Source organism: Myzus persicae, unplaced genomic scaffold, assembly GCF_001856785.1.
Source record: "Myzus persicae strain clone G006 unplaced genomic scaffold, MPER_G0061.0, whole genome shotgun sequence".
Lineage (NCBI taxonomy): Eukaryota > Metazoa > Arthropoda > Insecta > Hemiptera > Aphididae > Myzus > Myzus persicae.
This window is the reverse complement of record NW_019100667.1, coordinates 1-15413: the sequence shown is the minus strand read 5'-3', so window position 1 is coordinate 15413 and position 15413 is coordinate 1. Positions and strand designations below refer to the sequence as shown.

The window sequence follows — 15413 nt, the reverse complement described above, 5'->3', positions numbered from 1 at the left end:
CCAATCACGGCGTCACGAGTCACGACACATACACACAACATACTCGGTAACGGTCGAGCACAGGTCGAGTGTCGATGGTCATGTTCATGAATATAATATTATAATAAGAATGTTATCTGATTTGTCGATTGGGAATTCTGAACCACGGTACAGTCAAAGTGAGTTCTTTTGTTATCACCGTTGCGTAACGCGTCACCCGCGTAGTTTGCTNAGGATCGAACGCGCGGCGAGTACGTACATTAGAAATACACGGGTGACAATTTACGCAATGGTCATTGTCAGTAATGTATGGACACGCTCAACTAGACCGTTCGTGAAATAATAATGCGCCTCTCCTTCGAGTATGCCGCGTAGGTCTTGCCACGGAGACAATGGGCGTGGTTACGTCCAGCCGCGACGGCGGCGATACGGCGCACAACGCCATCTCTGGAGCGTTGTATACTTAACACTTTTACTATTGCACACTCTTAAGATTCCCTTCTGTTTGTTCTGTGATTCGACGTTCACCGCCCAGCAAAAATCATAATAACGGTTAATGAGTAGAATGATGGAAAATAGTTGGTCGGCCGTTGTCTAATGTCTAAAAATAAATTATCACTAGATCTAGATGTATAGATAATATGTATAATGTATTTAATGTGTTATTATATCTTTTTCACTTGTTGTATCTATATTAATTTCATTATTCTATATATATTAACAACAATTAGTTATTAGTAATTAGTAACACCTTATACTAATTACAATTTACAATAGGTATTATGTATTATATTATAAATTATTAAATCCAAATATTAAAGTGTTCCAAGTCCAACTTCCAAATGCCATCAGTCACCCACCCCAAAAATAAATGTGGCTTAAGCCACTACAGGTATAACTTGTGGGCGCCACTGTATCTATGTATGTAACTGATGTTACATGGTTTATTTCACGAGACCACACTATACCATTCACATGGCCGTATTTAGGGGGGAGCTACAGGGTACTGTTGCCCCGGGCGGCCGAATATGAGGGGGGCGGCCCGACGGCTAATGTTTTTATATTTTCAATATTAAATCATTCAAACGATCTTTGAAATCTTTGAAGTGAAACTTCTGTACAAAACACAGTGTATCACAAAAAAAAATATATAGCCAATCACGGCGTCACGAGTCACGACACATACACACAACATACTCGGTAACGGTCGAGCACAGGTCGAGTGTCGATGGTCATGTTCATGAATATAATATTATAATAAGAATGTTATCTGATTTGTCGATTGGGAATTCTGAACCACGGTACAGTCAAAGTGAGTTCTTTTGTTATCACCGTTGCGTAACGCGTCACCCGCGTAGTTTGCTTTGTTAACCAGTGTTGCCAGATTGGGCGGTTTATCGCCAAATGGGCTATTTCGGAAGATCAAATGGCGGTAGAAATTAATGACTTGCGGTATACCGCAAATTGGGCGATTTTGTATCAGCTAATTGGCTACTTTGGGCTTTCAAAATGTATACAAATAATTATATAAATTATATGAAAAATGAACGTTCTCCTGTAAAAATTACGAAAAAAGTTTTTTTCCGAATAATTTTTTTTTGTTATCATACTATATTTTAAAGGAAGAATTTGATGTGCGATACTGCGATACGTTATCATTACTCATTAGACATTAAGTATCAAAATCAAATCATTCGAATTTTTCAACGTGAATTTTGTTTGTGAATTACCAATATTATCAATAATATGGTGTAATACTGTAATTACTAATTTAATAAATTTGGATTTTGACTTGAGTAGTGACTTTTTGTGAATTTTATTGTGAGCTGTGACAACAACATTCAAAAGAGGTTTGTATAATATATTTTGCTTATATGCTTATATGCTTATATGCTGCTTTGAATGCGCTATTTGGCTTTTAAAACTGTAGAATGACGGGAAAAAATAGACTCAGTGGTGCTGCTTATCGAAAAAAATATAAAGAAAAAAGAGAAAAGCTTGCAAATGTTATCATGAAATCTGCAAAAATTAATAATTATTATAAGAAAACAGATTTACCAGGTATTATTGCCTATTTTTGTTTCTAAAATAGTTTAATTAATGTTTTATATTTAATAACTTTTTAGAAGACAGCTCTTTAGACAACATCGCAAGTAGTTCAACATCAAACATTGTTCATTGCAGTAAAAATACTTCAAGTACAACTTTTAACTCTACTGAAAAAGGTTGTGGCTTTTTGATATATATGCTATAGTGAACAAAATTTAACACAAATGCTTTTTTGTTTCAGACGTTACTGAAAATGTGTTTGAAAAATATTTAGAATACCAAAGTATAATAAATTCTAACAGCCCACCACAAGAAAATGCTGTATTGTTTGAACCAAAGGCACAAACCAATGATGATCAAGTGTACAATACAACAATCAGGTATTATTCATTTAATACATTTTAATAATAAGGTACAATTTTTGTATACTTTTATCTTTTTAATACATTTTAGCAATGATCCAGCTTTATGGGAAGTAAATGATAGGACAAAAGATTATATTTCTATAAATGGTTTTACACAGAATGTTGAAAAATTAAACTTTTCAAAATCAAAAAGACGTTATCAGGGAATTGTTAGAGGCAAATTTCAGGATTATTTTAGATATTGTACATCTAATTTGTTTTATAGTGTTCTAAGAAATGGAGAAAAAGTAAAGAGAAATTTTCTTCTTTACTCTGAAAGTACAGGAAAACTATATTGCGTTCCTTGTCGGATATTTGATGGAGTATCTAGTTTTTCTATTCATGGATTTTCTGATTGGAAAAAAGCTAGAGTTAAACTTTCTTCTCATGAAAATTCAAATCATCATAGATTTTGTGTTTTAATAATGAAAGATAGAAGTGACGTTTTAAAAAGAATTGATTCAAAATTATTGCTTCAAATGGATACAGAAATTCAGTACTGGACAGAAGTGTTAACTAGAGTAGTTGCCGTTGTCAAATCATTGTCTTCAAGAGGATTGTCATTCAGAGGAGATAATGAAATATTTGGTTCAACACATAATGGTAATTTTATGATGGCTATTGAACTTATTGCAGAGTTCGATCCTTTTTTGGCTCAACATATAAAAACATATGGACATTCAGGAAAAGGTCATACATCGTATCTGTCTTCCCACACTTATGAACAATTTATTATTGTTATGGCAAATCAAGTAACTGATCAAATCATAAAAGAAGTTCACAAAGCACGTTATTTTTCAATAAGTGTGGACTCAACTCCAGATATTTCTCACAAAGATCAACTCTCTTTTATTTTACGCTATGTGTCTGAAAATGGAAAGCCTGTAGAACGTTTTTTATGTTTTATTGAAAATAGTGGTCATAAAGCAGAAGAATTGATAGATGCAGTTTTGACTGTAATTAACTCCTATAACATTGACATATCTTACCTTAGAGGACAAACTTATGATAACGCAATGAATATGTCCGGACAATATAGTGGATTACAAGCTAGGATTAAAGAAATTAATCCTTTGGCTGATTACATACCATGTTCAGCACACTCATTAAACCTTATTGGTACATGCGCTGCAAGTTGTTGTAAAAATGCTTGTAATTTTTTTAATTTACTTCAAAGTATATATACTTTTTTTTCAACTTCTACTAGTCGATTGGAAATACTATCAGCTTCAGTAAAAGAGTTATCTGCAACACGTTGGTCTGCACGAGAAGATGCATGTAGAAGCTTAAATAATAATTGGGATAGAGTAATCAGTGCTCTTAAAGAAATTAAAAATAATGATCAACAAAAGGCACAAACGCGATGTGAAGCGAAAGGTATTTTGAAAAGTTTGGCTTGCTTTGAAAATAATTTAATGTCGATATTTTGGGGAGATCTTCTTGGACGTTTTAATGCTGTGAGTAAAAAGTTACAGTCAATCGATATTGACTTGTATTTAGTGGTTGAATTGTATGAATCGCTCATTCAATATATTTCTAATCTTCGTAATGAAAAAATGTTTAAAATGTATGAAGATCGAGCTTCTAAATTACATGGAGGTGACACAGAATATAAATTAGATGTACAAAGAAAGAGGAAAAGAAAAATTTTCTACGATGAACCACAAGATGAACTTAATTTTTGTGGAAGAAAACATTTTTTGATAAATACTTACTATGTTATTTTAGATAAAATACATACAGAGTTATTCAAACGAAAAGAGTCATATGATAAAATAACATTAAAATATTCCTTTTTTTTTAACCTAACTACAATATCGGAATCAGAAGTTTTGAAATGTGCTGAAAACTTATGTAAAATATACAAAGATGACTTAGATAAAAGCTTTTGTAATGAATGTGTACACTTCCAAAGTCATATTAAGTCTCTTAAAGATAAAGCTCCAAAAAATATTCGGGACCTAAGTACACTGATACGATCCAAAGATTTACAAACAATCTATCCATATGTGGATATTGCACTTAGAATGTTTCTTTGTACACCAGCAACGAATTGTTCTTCAGAAAGATCTTTTTCAACCCTGAGAAGATTAAAAACATATCTTAGATCGGTCATGAATAATGATCGTTTAAATGCTTTAGCTGTACTAAATATTGAAAGTGAACTAACTTCTAGCATCAATTATGATAACATAATTAAAGAATTTGCCGAGTCACAATCCAGAAAAAAATTTAAATGTATTAATAATATATACATACAATATATATACATAATAAAAAATAAATGTTTGTACAATAAACCTATTCGTTTTAAATTACATTAAATTTGTATTTTGTGTAATGGGGCGTTTTTTTTTTGTTGCCCCCTGGTGTAAAATTCCTGAATACGGCCCTGAGTCCATTCAAGTTATTTAATAAGCCCCAAATATTTGCTATAATATGCATTTATCGATCTATATATGTGAGATTTATTATTTATATAGTTATGGTTTAAAATTGAATCCGTGTTTAATATTATAAACCAAGCAACAGAACATAATGATATAACAAATGGTGTAACACAAATTAACAGTCACTTGAACCATCAGATTTGTTGTTCTTACCATATTTCTATTTGTCATTAGTAATCATATTCCTTGTCATATTCCATTATACATTATTAGGCACTTCAGACTGAATCGCAACATTCGCAATACATAAAAAAAATTTTGGAATGCTCTATTGAGGGAAAAAATGTGTATTCCTACCACCAGCAAAATGGATGTTTGACTTTTGCTATGAGAACTAAGCTGGTTCGATTGGTAATTGATTCTGAAATTCATAAAAGTCCTGATGAAAAGTTATCAATTAATACTATACTTATACTTGATACTTGCTTATTATAATTTTTAATATTTTTTTACAGAATGCTGCTCAGTTGAAAGAAATATACGACCAAAAATAAACTAAAGCTAATAAGTATGGATTTACTGATCAACCATATGTAACTTTGCTTTGCCTTCATCCTAATGACGATCTAGGTGTAACAGCGTCGTATGTTGTAATTAACAAATTTGTATATAACGTTGAAACACCACTAAAAGTTGTAGACATCTGTTTCAAGAGTTTCTTTGCTCTCAAATTGAGTTATCCTACAGAGTGTGATCATGTTCGGGAATTTGTCCACAAGTTCTATTATGACATTAACACCAACTATGACAAGCAGTATCAATCTGTCGATAACACAATAAATGATTTTAGGTATATACAAAATCTATCACAATAAGTTAAGTAAGAATTGTAAAATACTTTTAATATTTCACTAAATATTTAATTTTGATTAATTAATTAGTAATATTATAAATCTTCATTTTATATATAAATTAATAATTAAGTAATATTAGGTCATATTACTTAATTTATTCATTTTTTTTTTATAATATATTCAGGTAGTATTACTAGGTACCTATTTATTATTTGCACCTATTTTTCCTTTCAACCTCTGTCAAGGTAATGCCGAAAATTAAAAGTAAAAAGTCAACAGATGTGATGTGTGGTTAATTGCACAAATACACAGAGTAAAACGGAATCAATTAAATTATTTCGATTTCCATCTAAGCCTCATGACATTGAACAAAGAAAGAAATGGATACATGCTATTAAACGAACAAAGTAAGCTAATAGTATTACAGTAAATCTGATTGTTTTATTTCATTTGAATGTCAATATTCTGAATAATATCTGTTATATAGTAGGTTTACCCAAAAACATTGTGAAATAGTAATGTTTGTTTTAACTGTTTAGTAATGCTTCTGCTGATAGATTTAATAGATACTATCTAGATATGATTTATATTAATAACAAGCGGGTATGCTAATTTTTTCAGAGCTGATAATAAACAATGGGAGCCTACTCCCTATTCCAGAATATATAGCACTCATTTCATTGGTGGTCAATATTCCAAACATCCTCAGAGCCTAGCATATAGTCCTACATTATTTCCTGCTATTTACAAACAAATCATTTTACCAAAAGAGAGTATTGACCGCTTTGATCGTCGCATAAAGAGATCCATCCACAACTGCAGTACATCTGCAGTATCACAAATTCAAATATTTTACACGAATCAGACTATTTAACAGAATCACACAGTAATGATAATAGTACTGAAAGTACTAACAATAGTAATAGTATATGTAAAAATGTAGCTATTCAATGTTCTGTGGCGCCACCAATCAATGCTATGATTAACTAATAATGATATAATGATATAATAGTAATAATAATAATGACTATAGTAATAATATTACTACAAATTACAATTTTCAGAATAAATAAATAAATCACAATAGTTGAGACCACAACAATACATTAATATTTGACATTGAGTAAAATAAATGTGCCTCTTTTTCAATTCAATAATATTATTACTGCCTCTAATTCAATAACTTAAATTTCAGTTTCCTGTTTCGTCAATAATTGGTTTGTTTTGACATGATGTTGGGCATTTTATTTCTAATACTTAAATGCTTTTTTATTAGACACTAAAATTCCGTCAGGACCTGCGCACAGCCAAGGAGTTAAAGTATGAATGACCAAACCACAGTCAATTACTTCATGTTTGTATAAATGTATACACTTTTTTAAAGCTATTTTTTCATTTTTAGTTCCGCATTTAACATTTGGAAGACCCCTTCCGTACATAGATATTTGTATTATTAAATCATCTACTAGTTTTTCAAAATTTTTTAATCTTATTTTAACCATGAGTGCTTTACTAGCTGTTAACCTTGATGACCTTTCACTAAACCATATTGTAGAATTTGATTGTTGAATTGTAGATTGAAAAATATAAGAAAATTGAACGTTAGTTATGTTAATATTATTTTCATAAAAAGTTTTATGTACTTGGTATTTAAAAATAAAATTGAAAGTTAAATTTTCTTTCTTATGATTATCTAAAATAGTATTAACTAGGGAAGCACATTTTTCAAATTCTAATGATTCAAATAAATTTTTTAAAAGTTCATTAACAACAGTTACAACTATTCTTTTACATTCAGTTTTTTTCTTCATGGTACATAACACTAAATTTCTTCCCTTTAAATTTAACGTTTTAGGAAAATTCACCAATATTAATATTTTTGAATCCCGAATAAATTATTATACGACGGTTCATAATTAAAAGTTATGGTGTAATTATATTTAAAAATAATTAATCACATCCAAATATATGCAATAGTAATAAAAACAATAGATATAAATACTTATAAAAATAGCATAGTAATAACTAATAACAACATAGTAAAATAGCAACAAAAAATAATAGCCCTCCAAAACTTATATTGTTGTCTTCTATGCGCGCCAGTGTCAATTGGCTATTATCTGCATGACGCCTATAGGACGATGCCATATGCAGCGGTAGCGGTAATAACTTCTACACCCCCACTTCATTTATTTTTCCGAGGAGCGGAAGTTCATGCGTGTCGCCCGCACATCTACGCTTGACAAGTGGCAAAGTGAGTGGAAAGTCTCACTCATTGGAAGATGGAAGTACAAACTAATTCCGGACCTTAGAAAATGGCATGAGAGAAGACACAGAGTGGTTAATTTTCATCTCACCCAATTTCTAACTTGCCTCGGCGGATTTCAGGCGTACCACCTTAAACGGTTTAATCTGGCTGAAACAGACTTGTGCCTGATATACGGGCATGGAGTCGACGATGCGGAACACGCTGTCCTCGATTGTGATGTCTGGGAGAATTGGAGGCGCGAAGCATGTGCCTATGTAGGTTTCATAACCTAACCTAACTCAGAGTGTCTAACATAGTAGGGCTGATGCTAACATCAAATTTCAATTGGATGAAGATATCGGGATTGGTGTAGAGGATTCTGAAAAAGCGCGAAGAAGAGGAGCGAAAGCGATAAATGACAGTAGCAATAACCTTATAGTTAAAAGAAATAAGATAAAATAGCAATACGTTTAGTGTGGACCAAATTTCAAAATAGAGAGGATAGAGCCCCTCAATTCGATGTTACAAAAAGTGTTAGGGTGCGAAAATGGGGGACGGTCACATTGAAACTCAATTTTATGATTGTATTTATTTGTAAATAAATAAAAATGTCCGGGAGGAAGTTATGCTTACATAGCTCCCTCCCGGACACTGGATACAAAAAAAGAAAAGGTTAAGTATATTTGCTAGTAGCATTATATTTCAGAATAATCTACTTTAGCACATAAATTATGTCTCTCCATATAAAATAAATCATGGATAAGGATTAAGGATACATATTAATATTTGTAAGAAATGTGGACACAGTAATGTAGACTCACAAGGCATCTTACTAGAATTGAAATCTTTGAAGAATAATTCAATGAATCGAATACAATTGAAGTGACCATACTTCTACTTTTCCTATTACATATGACATCATACGTGAACTTTCCATGAAGTAGAACTATAAAGTACAATAGTAGGACGAACTGTATTAATGAAGTTTTTTTTGAAAATGTATAAAGTACAAGTGATTTAGAATATTCATAAACTAGGTTATGGTACAAATAACCAGTGGCACACAAACAAAACCTCGAATTTTTTTTTTTTTTTGAAACAAGTTAAACGTTATTTAATAAAATATGAATATCGTATCTTATTATAATTTTTTTTTAAACGGTTGCGTCTAAATAATTTTCTCGACGTCAAGGCACAGAATAGGTGAAATTTTTCTCCTATTCTGCGGTCAAGGTATCGTTTGGGTTGGCGTAGTCATTAAAAATACATTTATATCAATTAATCAATATCATTTATTTTTGATATACTTTAGGACGATACGTATTATTACTAGTCCAGAGCCGTGCCGTGGGGGGCGCCTAGGGGGCATATGCCCCGGGCGCATGGTTTAAAGGGGCGCCAAACATTTTTTTTTTATAATATTTTAAACTTTACATAAATAAAATATACGAGAAAGATTATTGTTTTACAATTATTTTGGACCATTACAAATTTTTTCTGAACAAATTTCTGACTATGTTTGAGGAGTAACAATTAGTCAACCAAACGTTTTATTCTTGTTATATTATTGGCTTTATAATAAATTATCGTATTCTTTATCTCAAAATCGACTGCACGTCGAGCACGCGAAGTGCGATGAGCGTTAGTAAATAAAAACCAGATACAAATTATTGCCTATTGGTATTAACTTTTATATATTATTTTTACATTTTACAAATCACCATGTCATGTCAGTTGTCAGTAGTCAGTACGTTATCTGAATCGAACCGGGCTACACGTTCTTCTTGTTATTTGTTCGTGTTCGTATAATTATACCGTACACACTACATGTTTACATCGGTATACCACCATTGAAAACAAATTTGCTCTTGAGTTTTTTTTTAAGGATTTAAGGTAAGATATGTAAGATATATTTTTATAACCTACATAGTATATGAATGACAGTAGTTAATGACAGTAGTTAATGGCAGTATATTTTTGATTTATAGAATGGCCCCTAAAAAACCATCAGGTGCACAAAATCAAAAAAGAAAAAAGAATATCGAGTTAGAAAATAAATTGTTAGCCACTCAATGGAAAAAATGGATAAATAAATCAAATCAAAGAAATTCTTCATCTAATTCGACTATTAATTGTAATGAGAATAATAGTAATGAAGTTATAGAGGAAATTGTGTGTAATGAATTATTAGAAAATTCCGATGAATCGATTTCTGAAAATAAAATATTAAAAGAAACTGAAATACTTGATGCCTGCAATGTGGAGATTGAAAAAAATATTAAAAATGAATCTCAAGTTACCGAAGAAATATTCGAAATTGATTTTAATGATCCCTCTTCTTGGCCACCAATTACTGATAAAATTCGTACATTATTGATAAACCATGGTCCCGAGACGGGCAAAAACTCTGATTTTTATTTTTCTGAAAATGTAACTAACAATAGGCGATTTACAATAAATTGGTCAAAAAAAATTTTACCAAATGGTGAAAAAGTTGAGCGTTCATGGCTATTGTACAGCGATAAAACTAAATGTGTCTAATGCTTTCCATGTATGCTTTTCGCAAACAAAACAATGACTTCTCCACCAATAATAGATCCACAACAAGGATTTAATAATTGGAAAAAGTTAAATCCTAAAATACCTGACCATGAGAATAGTAATGAACACCGTACAAATATGTTTAAATGAGCCGATTTCAAAAGTAATTTAAATAAAAATAATACGATTGACTGTGCACTGCAATTAGAAATTAATAATGAAAAGGAAAAATGGAAACATATTTTGAAAGTCGTGGTTGACTGTGTTAGATTTTGTTGCGTAAACAATTTAGCTTTGAGAGGATCTAATTGTGATATAGGAAAACCTGGCTGTGGAATATTCTTAAATTTAATTGGTCTAATTAGCAAATATGATTCTGTTTTATCAAGTCACTTAAAACATAAGGGGCAAATCACATATTTATCAAATAAAATCCAAAATGAATTTATAAATTTACTCGGTTCAAAAGTACGAAATGAAATCATTCAGAGGATAAAAAATTCAAAATACTTTTCTATTATTTTTGATTCCACCCCGGATGTTTCTCGTAAAGATCAACTCTGTGAAATTATAAGATATGTTAGAGAAGTTAATAACGAGTTTGTCATTGAAGAAAGTTTCGTAGATTTTATTTATACCAATGAAAAGACTGGACTTGGAATAGCTTCTGATGTATTACAAAAGTTGGAGAAAGATGGACTTAGTTTTAAGAATTGTCGTGGACAGGGCTATGATAACGGCGCAAACATGGCGGGAAAATATCGAGGTGTACAAGCTCGATTAAAAGAGATAAATGAACATGCTCAGTTTGTCCCATGTGCTGCAAACAGCCTTAATTTAATCGGCGTACATGCTGCTAGTGTATCAGTAAAAATGATTTCGTTTTTCGGTATTATACAAAATATATTTAACTATTTTTCTGAATCAACAAGTCGCTGGGAAGTACTAATGCGGTGTTTGAAAATAACATTCAAAACGCACAATGACACACGCTGGGCATCTAAGTATGATGCAGTTCATTCGTTGTATTGTCAATTTGGCGGTGTGATAAAAGCTTTACGTGACATATCTACCAATCCAATTTTTGGCGATGGGTTGCTAATGCAGAAAGTATATTTAAACAGTTTGATTTGGAATTTGTTTATTTTTTAGTTATGTGGGATAAAATATTGAATCAAATATATCGTGCAAATAAATTATTACAAAGCTCAAATATTTCAATGGATCAGGCTTCAAAAATGATAAATTGTTTAAATGTTTCTCTCCAAGAAATGCGTGATAGTGGAAATGAACAAATTAAAACTGAAGCTATTAGTATTTGTGATAAAGTTGGAATAAAATCTGAATTAAAAATCAAAAGGACAATAAAAAGGAAATTTATGAGTGGAGAAAATTCATCGGGTGAAGATATTTCTGCAGATCAATTTTTAACATTGGAATACTACAAAGTTCTTGATAATATGATGACTCAAATAAAATGGAGGTTTGAACAATTATCAAATATTGCTGATGACTTTCAATTCCTTTCTGCTCATTCACTATCTGTTACACCAGTTGAAAAATTGAAAAAATATGCAGCTGATTTAGCTATCAAATACAACGAAGATATTGACCAGGAAATAATTAACGAAATCGAATTTTTTAAATATCAAGTAAAAGCAATTTTACCAGACTTAAAAGCAACTGCTTTAAATATTTTAAACGCAATTAAAAAATATGAACTTGATTCAACTTGTCCAAACTTAATGACTGCATATAGATTGTTTCTTACCATGCCTGTTAAAATGTTATAAATTCGTCAACATTAAATAGCTGCCGTTTGACTTTTAATATTTGAAAAACATCCGATGATGAAGGCATAACAACACGTATAGGACGAGGCTTATTTGAAGGTTTTCCCAATCGATGAACCGATAGAGGTTTAGTAGGCACACTAATGACATTAAATATTTCATCAACAAGACTAGAGTTGCTTTGTTGATCAGCACTGGTTGAATGGTCTGGTACATTAAATAGTATAATGTTACGAGCTCTGGATTGACGGTCCATAAATTCAGAGAACAAACTTTCTTGAGTGGCAGAGTGATTATTGGATTGAGATTGTTCAAATGACGACAGTTTAGACTCAAGTAGCTCAATTCTTAATTTTAATGACTTATTTTCCTCAACTACCGAAGTAATTTGATTGGATAATAGGTCAAATTTCAGTCGCGTTTCAGCTGTTGTAGCGATCGGTTGTTCTTTCCGTCACAGTTATCGCAGCATATTATCGTTAGTCGTTACCAATTCGTTAGTGTAATAAAGTACCTATAAATGTCGTCGTCTTCGGGCGGCGACCTGCTCGCGGGTAAATCACCTGCTCCAAATAAAATCAAGCCTTCCTTGACTTCTAACCGTACATCGGATTCAAGTTTCATCACCGTCATCTCAAAAAAAAATTTACGTAAGTCAAAATCCAATTTGCTTACACCCCCGTCCCCCCAGGCGCGGATCTAGAACTTAAATTTGGGGGGGGGGGTCATTTTTTCAGATAATATACAATTACAAAATAATGAAAGTAAATTATTAATTAAAATTCGTACTTTATTAATATTATAACATTTTTAGTTTTTAAAACTAAATTACAAAGTTTAACCTTCTTTGTTTGGTTTTTCCAAATTTAGAAATTATATCATCGACATTTACGGGTATTTTCTTGTGGATATTGAGTAAAGCGAGACCGGTGAGGCGTTCCTCTCCCATGTTTGAACGAAGCCACGTCTTAAGACGCCTGAGAGTAGAGAATGATCGCTCCGCTGTAGCTGCACTTACAGGGAGTGTAGCGAGTATTTGCAATAGAACACGAATATTTGGATATAAATCTGTATCACATTGTTCTATTATCTGAGGTAGGAACTCGGGTAATTTATTACCACTTTCTACTTCGCGTTTCCATTTTGTAACCCAAAGCTGAAATTCCGACAGTACTATAGATACATGAGGACTATGTAGAAGCTTTTGGTATATTTTAACAGCTTCCCGTACGGCTACCAAGTCAACTTCTGAGTACTCAGTTTTTGGTAAAAAGACACCCAACTGAAATAATGACAGCACCTCTGGAGATAGTCGTTCTTCTAAATCGACTATTATTGAATCCAAGAGAGGAATATATATACTTTTGCGGAAATATTCCTCTGCAGATTGACCTGGCTGATTATTTTCACGGTGCTTCTGTCTAGGAACAATTATCGGTAATCTTATCTCCACATCCAACTGCTCGGCAATCTCTTTTGATTCCGAAAATAGTTGCTGGAAAACAGAATCACTCTCGGTTCTCTTTTGCTTAAGAATATGAATAGTGTCTTTCATTGCATCGGTTGCCCTTTTTAAGTCAATCGACGAAGTCTGAAGAAAACGGCTAAGTGACACTGTTGTACCTAAAATGTAAAATATTTATACATTAAACGAAGCAGTCATCACATTGTTTTTACAAATCTATAAATCATCACTTACCTAAGACATCATTCAAACATACAGATGCAATTATGAATTCAGAACTGCATAAAACATGTCGGAGACATTGAGCGTCACTCGCGGTTTTGCTGTCCTGCCAAGTTGTAATTCTGTGAAGAGCATTACACATTTTGACCAAGTTATTGCCCTGAAATTGTAAGTGTCCATCATGCCTTTGGACCCAACGAGTTTCGCATATTCCTTGTACAGCCATCCCTTCAAGCTCCTATTCAAAGACTTTGTGTCGTTTGGCTGAAGCATTAGCAAAAGCTACTACTTTCCTCATAGTTGTTGATGCATTACGACAAGGTGTAACTTTTGAAGATTTTGCTAATGAATTGTTCAAAATATGGTTGTTGCATGGACAACGCTTAGCGTTAGTGGCTTTTTTAGAAAGTTCATGAACTGCGCCTTTAGTTTCAGAAGCCATCACAGAGCAGCTATCTGTACCAATGCCAACACACCATGCCAAATCGATATCAAATTTAAAGCAAAGATCTTCTACTATACGTGACAATGCAACGCCCGTTAATCGACGCTCTGTTCTTGCGTCCTCAATATGAATCATTTCGTAAGCATTACAAAAAGTTAAAAAGTCCTCATTGATTACTCCATTGTAGAAATATCGAAAGGAGAGACTCAGCTGCTCAGTGTGAGAGATGTCAGTTGTTTCATCAAAAATTATTGAGAATAATTTTGCTTCCTTTATTCTATTTAAAATAACTTCTTGAATAAAATCTTTACACGTATCAATCAATTCGTTTTGCACTGTTTTGCTGATATACGTTGCATTGGAGTTTGCTGTTTCTAAATGTTGACGCAGAATTGAGTCACCTGACTCGATACGAAATCTTAGAAGAGCTCTAAAATTCCCCTCTTGATTTGCTACAATACTATTTTGCTCATTTTCGTCATAATTTAAGCTTGTATTTCCGTCGTCCCTGTGCCCACGCAGAGAAATATTTTGGCGGCCACATAATATAATTGTACTGACAATTGGTCTCAAACGATCTCTATTTTCTTTTATTTGCACTATTCGTTGCTTACAGACTTGGTTAGCAACATTAAGGTCAGGTTTATGATAATTTAAAAGAAAACTTTTCCCAGCTTCGACCGACATTTGGTGATATTTATTTCGCTGGTGTGTCAATAGTGATCCTTTTTCTCCAAGTAGATCATCAAAAGCTTTTAAGGGTTGTTTAACCAACCGTTTAAGAGGCGTATTTGTTTGAACTCCACCACCTGAGCCCGTAGCAAATAGAGCACAATATTTACAATACAGCCCCTGGTCTTTGTGTGATAAAACGAGCCAATGGAATTTATCAAGATGAGATCTCTGAGCGTACTTTTTGGTTTGTTTACTATTCTTGGTGACCACACAAAAAGGAAATTCATAATTTATAGGTGGCATCCAGTGTTTTTCGAGTAAATTAGCTTTAGTAGAATTTTCGATGCT

The 15413-nt window shown here is 32.3% G+C and overlaps 3 protein-coding genes across 3 annotated transcripts; 1 reads left to right on the top strand and 2 right to left on the bottom strand.

The window, feature by feature from the left end:
• Positions 1-10498: 10498 nt before the first annotated feature.
• Positions 10499-12258, top strand: LOC111039908. The gene is made up of 3 exons (XM_022323565.1): positions 10499-10583; positions 10674-11575; positions 11695-12258. Exons 1-3 carry the CDS (start codon positions 10499-10501, stop codon positions 12256-12258), a joined length of 1551 nt encoding a protein of 516 aa, XP_022179257.1.
• Positions 12259-13016: 758 nt separating this feature from the next.
• On the bottom strand, positions 13017-14171 carry LOC111039899 (zinc finger MYM-type protein 1-like). Its single transcript, XM_022323553.1, has 2 exons — positions 13958-14171; positions 13017-13881 (listed from the first exon to the last, which is right to left on the bottom strand). Exons 1-2 carry the CDS (start codon positions 14169-14171, stop codon positions 13082-13084), a joined length of 1014 nt encoding a protein of 337 aa, XP_022179245.1. The 3' UTR covers positions 13017-13081.
• A 12-nt stretch (positions 14172-14183) lies between these two features.
• LOC111039890 lies at positions 14184-15368 on the bottom strand. Its single transcript, XM_022323543.1, has one exon. It carries the CDS (start codon positions 15366-15368, stop codon positions 14184-14186), a length of 1185 nt encoding a protein of 394 aa, XP_022179235.1.
• Between the last annotated feature and the right edge of the window lie 45 nt (positions 15369-15413).

Bases quoted from the DNA above. Each gene is read 5' to 3' on its own strand.
- LOC111039908 (XM_022323565.1), top strand. From the start codon at position 10,499: ATGACTTCTCCACCAATAATAGATCCACAACAAGGATTTAATAATTGG. The intron at 10,584-10,673 runs GTAATGAACACC...CACTGCAATTAG, and splicing joins AATACCTGACCATGAGAATA to AAATTAATAATGAAAAGGAA. The intron at 11,576-11,694 runs GTATATTTAAAC...TCAATGGATCAG, and splicing joins ATGGGTTGCTAATGCAGAAA to GCTTCAAAAATGATAAATTG.
- LOC111039899 (XM_022323553.1), bottom strand. From the start codon at position 14,171: ATGGCTGTACAAGGAATATGCGAAACTCGTTGGGTCCAAAGGCATGAT. The intron at 13,882-13,957 runs GTAAGTGATGAT...TTTACATTTTAG, and splicing joins ATGTTTGAATGATGTCTTAG to GTACAACAGTGTCACTTAGC.
- LOC111039890 (XM_022323543.1), bottom strand. From the start codon at position 15,368: ATGCCACCTATAAATTATGAATTTCCTTTTTGTGTGGTCACCAAGAAT.